We start from the raw sequence: 10,000 nt of genomic DNA, 5'->3' as shown, positions 1-10,000 counted from the left end.
AAGCATCCGCGTAAAACGACGTGTTTACTAAAATTCGTTTAAATTTCAAATTCATTAATTCTTATAATGTTGAACTGTGACTTAGATTATTGTTAAAGTATGCTTGAATCAATATTTCGTATTTCATGAATACTTATCAACTAATATTTGTATACTAGGGTATGCGATCCGTCAAAAATGACTGTTGAATATTTAGAAATATATGCACACATGCCCGCGCTCATACAGACGTATTCAACCTTTCCCCCTCCCCACATTATTAATTACAACACGTTAGTTCGGGCAATTTGTGAGAGATTGTTGTATTCCGAGTGGTTGCCGTTCAGCTTGACTTCATTGTGTAGGGGAGACAGTAGAAGAATATAAATCACAGTGAGTGAGGTGAAATTACTCACCATAAACCCTTAAATACTAGACAAAACAGGTTTCAGTAAACTCGCATTAGAATTAAAAACATACGCGTAAGTGTCACTTACCTTCTGGTATTTGTGTGTAGTCCCCGTACGTAGCCCACATGCACACCACTGCGTAGGGCATCCAGCCCATAACGTATCCAATTGCCACTACGACGGACATCTTCGGGGGAAAGAAATTATGATCAGATATTTGTAGCCACGAGAGAGAGAGAGAGAGAGAGAGAGAGAGAGAGAGAGAGAGAGAGAGAGAGAGTCATGTAATGTTACCACTGTATAACCTGCTTACGATTGCCTATAACTTGTAGACTATTTTTCAAAACTGATTTGACGTGCTATTCAAACTTGGTGCAAATACTTCTTAAGGTTTACGCAAGATTTTTATTTCGTAGTCTATCTTTTGTTTGTCTAATTTTACTAGCCATCTATTTTAATATGTTTAATTTCTTATGGATTATTCTTTACATTAGAATGTCATTTTTTATAGCTGTTTCCCTCTGGGATCTTAGGGCTTGTATCATTCTGCTTATCAACTTATGATTGCAGATAGGGTTATGATAATAATAGTAAATATAGTTGGTGATTATTTGTTGTTGTTTACTTATTAATTGATAGTTTAGTTTTAGCCCACTAGTAATTTTTTCTACTTAGTAATGGTTATGATTATGGTTGTGAAGAAACGGTTATTATTATTGAGAATCGTTTACGAAAAAAATATTCTTAAACATCTATTATCATGAACACAAAAACTATATTGGTCACATTCTTCTTTTACTCGTAGACTCATTAAGGATTATTATAGTCAATAAGTAGGTTCGAACCTAAACACTTCAATGTATATTCAATTTGAAAGTAGGCAACAGTATTTGTTGTGGGTAAAAATAGGTCTTGGGGCATGCAGCCTCACTCAAAGATTTGCTATGATACCTGAAGGCTGAATTCTGGCACCTCCCCATCTGCAAGGGAAAAACTATGCATTGTGAACGTCACTTTATTCATGACCAAAAGATATTGAATATTCCAGGTGATAGTACTCAGATTATCTCGAAGCGTATTGATCTGTCATTAATATGTCCCATGTTCTTAAAAATAGAGCAATTATCTCGGAAAGGGATACATCATTAGCAGAGGACTTTATCGACTATAAGTTTTACGTATATTTTGTTCTTTTTTATTCTATTCTCACTAACATTGAAGGGAATGGGACATAATTCTTTGATTGAAATGTAGCCCTGCTGTCAATGGCAATGAAATACAATTGTCTGACCGTAACGTTTTTTTTTTTTTCTAGTTATGTGAAATATTCTTTGAAAGCAGAGCAATATTTAGTTAAGATATGATTTTGCTTTGTCTATATTTTTGAAAGTGTAGAGAATATCTTTGTTGTCTAATTCATGATCGTCTAATTGCTTTCCTTGAGATATCTCATTGTTCTTAAACAAATTCGTTTGCTGTTAACGGACAAAGCACTATATGATTAATTAAAGTTTAAACAGATACAACAAAAGTAGATCAGGGAAGTAGCTTTGTGTTATTGGTTTAAAGACCTCTCATGAATGGCAGAGGCAAGGGGACAGTGACATTGCCCTATCAAGCATGACGATGCCCGAGAGACTGACCATATATACATATGATCAGCACTCAAGCCCCCTCTCCACCCAAGCTAGGAATAAGGAGAGCCAAGCAATGGCTGCTGATGGCTCAGCAGATAGACCTATAGGCTCCTCCAAACCCCTCATCCTTAGCTCACAAAGTTGGTGAGATTGCAGCGACTAAAGAAACTAACGAGTTTTAGCGGGACTTGAACCCCAGTCTGGCGTTCATCAGTCAGGGACGTTACCAAAATGTATTTACCAGTACATAATTTTTACTTTGATATATGATGCTCCTGGAGATATTTTGTCTGTTCTTACCAGTTCTTTTTACAGCTCATCTTGAAAAAAGAAGGGAAATATAATACAATATCGTTAAAACACCGATGACTGCCCGATGTAAAATTGGATTTTCCATTTTGTTGGCTCGGTGTAAAAGCATGTATTGCAAATCATGAGATATATTCATCTTTCTGTTGTCCTGCGTTTGTTTGAACCAAATGTTTTGAATGAAATAACTTCGGCAAGATTCTCCCTAATTTCATCAAGGAATTTTGTACGGTCCCGATAAACTCTACGCACTTTGACCACCAATATTCGACCGAGCCATTATAATAGTGGTGGTAGTAATTGTTTTGACATATTTTAGTTCCAAAGTAATGCCGTTTACATAGAGAAAGGTTTACCTGGTGCATATCTGCAATTTGGGAGATAATGATCATTATTGTAATTGTAACGCCAGACTGTAACACCAAATCCCTCTGCTAAATATAGGTCACTGTCATTAATTTCTCTCTCTCTCTCTCTCTCTCTCTCTCTCTCTCTCTCTCTCTCTCTCTCCTCTCTCTCTCTCTCTCTCTCTCTATATATATATATATATATATGCATATATGTATATATATCTATATATATATAAATATATATATATATATATATATATATATATATCTATATATATATATCTATCTATCTATATCTATCTATCTATCTATCTATCTATCTATCTATCTATCTATCTATCTATCTATATATATATATATATATATATATATATATATATATATATATATATATATATATATATACTTACACATAAACACAATTCTCAAATAAAAACAGTATCAAAATGCTCTCTCTCTCTCTCTCTCTCTCTCTCTCTCTCTCTCTCTCTCTCTCTCTCTCTCTCTCTCTCTCTCTCTCGGATAAAGTTTGGCATAAAAATTTGGATGATTATAGTTCCAGCTTCATCAATAATTTTCTCGTAATTTTCATTCCAACGGCGAGACGGTAATGAATCGTATGCGCATATTTAAATTCTTTTTTGTTCTCTGCATTATCTGTCACAGCATCGTTGACTTCCCGGAGGTGAGGGAAGGAGGGGTTAGATTTCCATCTTCTTTAAGTCAGCCTTCTAGCACCCGACAAGCCACGTCTTCTCACGTTTACTCCATGGTAATTGGTTAGCCTCTAAAAAGTACAATGTTACTGTTTATTCCGTTGTCCAGCGTTGGATTTTTCTTCTTGCTATTGTTTACCCTTTGGTCGTTGCAAACTCGCTATTCTTGTGAAGCAAGGATACGGGGTTCGGAGGAGCCTATAGGTCTATCTACATAGTCATCAACAGCTATTGCCTGGCCCTCCTTGATCCTAGCTTGGGCGCTAATCATATGTATATAATGTCAGTCTCTAGGGCATTGTACTGCTTGATAGAGCATTGTCACTGTCCCTTGCCTCTGCCATTCATGATTGGCCTTTGAACTTATAAAATAGGCTAGTGATTCTCTTGTCATAATGACCTTTGCTCGTGAGATGGAAAAACGGCCATAACGGTTTGGTTTTATCCTGTCATTATTACAACTATTTTAGCAATTTTCATGATTATTATTAATGTTCCTTGAAATGCACTGTTTTTATAGCCTTTTTGTTTTGTTTTCGTCGAATATGGGACATTCCAGACAACAGAGCAAATGTTCGTTAAGCAAAACTGTTACAATATCAAAAGGGTTCGAAGTGGCCTTCAATTAAGAGATAATACGAAACCTGATATGGCTACAAAAAGTGATACCATATCCAACTGCCATTCAACTTGTTTCCTTGCTCGAAGAGCAAATTTTGACGGACATTCCCCCTTTTCCTGGTTATCTGGCAACAGTTTTCTTCGTCGAACATTTGCTCTGTCGTCTAGTAGGTCTTCTTGTTTCACAATTATTATTATTATTATTATTATTATTATTATTACTACTTGCTAGGCTACAACCCTCGTTGGAAAAGCAGGATGCTATAAGCCTGGGGCTCCAACAGGGAAAATACCCCAGTGAGGAAAGGAAACAAGAAAAAATAAAATATTTTAATAACGGTAACAACATTAAAATAAATATTTCCCATGTAAACTATAAAAATTTTAACAAAACAAGAGGAAGAGAAATAAAATAGAATAGTGTGCCCGAGTATACCCTTAAGCAAGAGAACTCTAACCCAAGACAGTGGAAGGCCATGGTACAGAGGCTATGGCACTACATAGATTACATGGAATATACTCGTTTTTAAGTGTTCGAGATCAGAAGTCAATGGACTGTCAACCTAATGACCTTTTTTTAAACCCAAACCCCAAGAAAACAAGAAAAATCCCGATGGAAATCACGCAGCATTAGTTCAACTTTCATTTTAGAGCAATGTGTTGCTGGGCGTATAAACTATTCCCCCATGGTCACAAATCCACTCCTTGTCCATTTACGGCTTTGATTTTCGTCCAGAAAACCGTAATATTATTAGGATTTTCTATGAATATTTTCGTCAGTGCAAAAGTGGTCTTGTACATCCCTTCAATATTTGGCTTCGTCCACATTAAAATTCATGACTCGTTTTTCTGGTCCCATTCCTTAACCTCGTATTCCCGTGGATACGAATATTAAGTGTTTGTTTTTTTAAAAGTATGCCGTGTTTGCTCTCTCTCTCTCTCTCTCTCTCTCTCTCTCTCTCTCTCTCTCTCTCTCTCTCTCTCTCTGTTTATATATAATATATACATATATGTGCATGTGTATGTATAATGTATATATAAAAGTGTTGTATTAATATAATTCGTATCGCAAGTGCTTTAGCATTTAATGAAAATTGCCTAAGAGAATGACCTTCCGAGAACACTCACACACACACACACACACACACACACACATATATATATATATATATATATATATATATATATATATATATATGTAAAACATTGATACATTATCACTTTAAATGGTGAATAGTGACTTAATACCCTGTGTAGAAGACTTCTACACCATAGTCAATTTTTTCTAATGAGGCGCATTTACAGTGATTCGCAGGGGTGCCCTTTTAGCTCGGAAAAGTTTCCTAATCGCTGCTTGGTTGGACAAAATAATTCTAACTAATCAGGTATTAGGAAACTTTTCCGAACTAAAAGGGTACCCCTGTGAGTCAGTGCAAATGCGCCGCATTAAAATAAATTGAGTATAGTCATTCTATTCACCTAAACAGAAAACTTCAGCAGCGTATCAAGTAATCGTTCATGCAATCTCTCTTCATTGATATAAAGGCCATTCTTTTCCAATACTTCGGTCACATCAGCTTTATCTCTTCCTCTTGACCTCGGACTTGCACTTCCTTTTTATTGCCTTAAGTTTTCTCTTTATGGTCATGCCACCACTAAGAACCGTTTAACCCTGTCTCCCACGCTAACTCTTTTACCACTTCTTATCTCTTTCAGTTCTTTCTATCTTGGCTTTCATAGATATCCAAAGTCTCTTCCCAGTCTTTTAAACGCTTTGCTACCTTCCTTGTTTTATCTATTCCGTAGATTACGATTTCTCTCATCATATAGTTATGCGTGATATATTTTCCCAAGACCTTCGTGAAACAATGGCTTCTATCCTATCCAGTGCTGGATTAAGACTCTTTGCGGCTCTTAGGCTAAGGATACACAAGGGGCCCTGTCATGCGAGCGAAGCAAGCCAAGTCAACTGGGGTTTTTGAAATACTGTATGAGCAATTCTAAGAGCATTTGGAAATTATATGCAAAACAATATCGAAGAAAATTGGAACAATATGCAATAATCAAGGTTAGGTTCATTATTCTAATTTTGAGAGCATACAGTATAGAACTTTGTAGATTAACCTAACTTACATGATACACAAAACAAAAAATTACACGTTAATATTGTTCAGAAATTCATGATTCAGAATATCAGTTTGATGTTTAAGTAAAAAAGTAAGGCAAAATCTAATCATTTTATTTTTTCTCACTAATGAAAATCGGGCCCAAATATAAAAATCTTCAAATGACATGCCACATAATGCAATAAAAATACAACTTGCAACTTTCTAGCTTTTGCATGCGCAAATTTATCAATAATATTTTGCAAATCAATTTCTTTTCGCCAGCTATTGCTCAATGTTTATTAAACTCAGTCATTTAAGGCGGTTTTGTCCTTTGGGGATCTATTTTCTTTTTTTATGACATAATTTTGAGAATTATCCCTTTCCTTCACAAACACAGCAATAGCAACATTTGTATAAAACTGTGATGTCAATGCATGAATGTTTGAAGCAATATTTAGAACATTGTCATGATAAGAGTCATCAATTGTAAGGGACATGTGTTTATGAAAATGAATAATTCCATACTCCAAATCCATTTCTAAGTCTCTTTTATACTTTATCATAAGGTTTCTAGCAGTTTCTTTGATGCTCATGATCCTCATTACTATAATAAAAAAGAAATTAGAAGTTACCGTGAATTTCTGAATAGACAGCAGAGTGTGTGTTTATCTCAGTGATAGGAATGTCACTCACAATCAAGATAGATTTTGATCAAAATTTTTTTTCCAAGTGAAATTATGCTCACTTGAGTCATTATAATCAGTTTCTGTGAAATGCTTCTTACGAGCACTATTACGTTTTGCTTCATAATGGTAAATTGGAAACTATATCAAAGAACCTTGAAAAAACAAGAAAAGTATTTCTTTTTCATAGTGATCAAAGTTAGTGCGAATACTTTTGAAATATTCCAAAAGTGATTTCATGCTATCTACAACCACCTTCAAGCATAGTCCCTCAGCTTCTAAAATAAGAGTAACTTTGTCAAAATCTTAATAATTATCAAGTAGTTCTATTTTAACGATCTCACATATCATTCCTTGCTGACCAACGTCAGTTAACAAATTCCAGCGATTTGTGAAACCAAATAGAAAGTTGTATAATTTCTTAATGATGCCAAAGAAAGAAACCACTTTTATTCGAGAACTCGCTGCACTGTTAAAAATTTGCATTCAGAAACGGTAAATGCCTGGCAACATTTATTCCAGGATTTTTATCGTTTCACAAACGTATATATTGACGTAAAGAAGTGTTATTACGGTCACCAACCGGTAAAATATAATAAGAGAGTAAGGTAAAATTACGGTCGCCTATATTTTACTGAAATACGGCTGAGAACAGTATATTTTTACCGAGAATTTCCGATTAAAATTACGGTTTTTTAACAGTGTGCCGCACTGCCAACCAAGTCAAGTAAATAAGCACTGCAGGGTACGAGTATGTACTCAGCTAATGGATTTGATTCACGGATGACTGCTTGGACTCTTATCATATTTCCCTGGACAAGTATTCTACTATGACATTAGCAAGATCTTTGCCCATGTGACTAGATATTGGAATAAATTTTAAGAATCTTTCTTGAGCTTCACATTCATTGGGATTTACATATCATATGATATGAAAGTGAGCTGATCGACATGTTGCAAGTATTTTGCAGCCTTCACCTAAGCAATTATAGATAATGAAATATGCTTGCATATAAATTCAATGTACTCCTCACAAATTGTGTTTTTTATATATATATATATATATATATATATATATATATATATATGTATGTATATATATACTGTATATATATACAATATGTATATATATATACAGTATATATATATATATATATATATATATATATATATATATATATATATATATATATATTAAACATGACCCCGAATTTGTCTAAATGTGGTGCTAAAAATCATCATACTTGGGCAATAATTAAAAAATTCCTAATTTAAAATTATCATAGCCTACTTATTCAATAATCTCATTTTGACCGTTGAGTGCTAGTCCACTCTCATTCAAAAATATCACGTGTATGTTAAGTTCTTGTACAGACCTCTATAGTCCATTTCTTTTAGCGAGGTATATTTGCACCGACTCGCAACGGTGCTCTTTTAGCTCGGAAAAGTTTCCTGATCGCTGATTGGTTAGAATGATCTTGTCCAACCAATCAGCGATCAGGAAACTTTTCCGATCTAAAAGTGCACCGCTGCGAGTCGGTGCAAATATGCCTCGCTAAAAGAAATGGACTATAGTATATTACCTGGCTGAAGGATGATCGATTTTCACATTTTTCCTGTATTTATCCAATAAAATAATGACGGTTTGTCTTGCTTCAGCATTTTCATTAGAAAAGAAAAATTAAATGTTGCTTTTTCTGGTCATTGAGTATACTTATAAACTGATGATTTGTTATTTTTTTTACATTCACCCCAACAAATTTTTTGCTACCTCTTTTTCGTTGGCCGAGATCTATTACTTCTTGCTTGTTGGTGTTATTCCTCTGGAACCTAAATTTTCTCTTTTGTTTCTTTCGAAATGCGGAAATGTTTGGCCTAAGTTATCCCTGCATTTGCCTTTATCTTTGCACCTTTTCTTTACCCCATTTGAACTGTATTGCCTCGGGATCTTACAGAGAGAGAGAGAGAGAGAGAGAGAGAGAGAGAGAGAGAGAGAGAGAGAGAGAGATATCCTTTTTCTGTAATTGGTTTGATTTACTGCCGGACAAGCAATTCCTCCATCAATCTATACTGTAGACGAAAGTTACCGAAAAGAAGAAATATGAGGACTGGCAATCTTTTCCTGAAGGAAAGTCGTGTAGAAATGGAGTAGTTGATTAGTGTACCTTTATTGCTTTTTCTTTTCTTTTTCTTTCTTTGTCCTTTTGAGTGCTGGACACAGAGGTAACAAGTATAATAGACGTGATGTATGTATATATATATATATATATATATATATATATATATATATATATATATATATATATATATATATATATATACATATATATACATATATATAAATACATATATATATATATATATATACATACATATATATATATATATAAATTTATATATATACATACATATATACATACATATATACGTACATATATATATATATATATATATATATATATATATATATATATATATATATATAAATATATATATATATATATATATATATAAATATATCATGGATTATCAATAATATGTATATGTGTATATACATACATACATACATACATATTTGCACCTCATTTTAGGAATACTACCAAGAAAGGTGATACGTAAATCATACTTTTATGCACTCAAATGTTTTATCTATTCTTAAATTTGCAATCTAAATTTTTGGGAAGTTTACTGTCGATTTAGTATGACCATTGAATGCTATTGCAACGATGTCTTCATAGAGTATTACGCTCATGATGTGTATGCAGGATATGCCATCCATGGAATTTTTCTTCTAACACACTAATCACACTTTAAAGAAACCAAATGCCTTCGTGACTCTTCGTCTTCAGAATTATCCGCCCTGGACATCTCATTTGTTTATAACGCTTCGGTTTAAGTATATCGGAAGTTGCCCCTTATTTAATGTTGCCTCTAAAAGTATTACCAAGAGTTTACTGTCGTTGGTTTCATAAAAAAATGACTTTTCATTCACCATTTGTGAGCCGATTTATTTGAAGTCTTTCCTGATGCTTATGCTAAGGGAAACAATCTTATTTATTTTAGTTAAGAGATTGATACGGCCACAAGTGTCCAAGACATACAGCCAAGCCATGCAAAAAAATGAACGATGTTAGTAATGAATCTACTCAATCAGTCTACTCTCTATAGGTATGTGAGGTACACTGTA

The 10,000-nt window shown here is 33.9% G+C and overlaps 1 protein-coding gene across 2 annotated transcripts in view; it reads right to left on the bottom strand.

Annotated features, from left to right (window-relative positions):
• LOC137627512 (melanopsin-like) overlaps window positions 1–10,000 on the bottom strand; it is a 248,043-nt gene that overhangs the window by 50,680 nt on the left and 187,363 nt on the right. For both annotated transcript variants that reach the window (XM_068358601.1, XM_068358602.1), the window contains one exon: window positions 477–576. In XM_068358601.1, the coding sequence (XP_068214702.1) occupies window positions 477–576 (100 nt within the window). The remainder of the gene's footprint in view (window positions 1–476; window positions 577–10,000) is intronic.

This window comes from Palaemon carinicauda, chromosome 35, assembly GCF_036898095.1.
Source record: "Palaemon carinicauda isolate YSFRI2023 chromosome 35, ASM3689809v2, whole genome shotgun sequence".
Lineage (NCBI taxonomy): Eukaryota > Metazoa > Arthropoda > Malacostraca > Decapoda > Palaemonidae > Palaemon > Palaemon carinicauda.
This window is presented reverse-complemented; position numbering and strand designations above follow the sequence as displayed.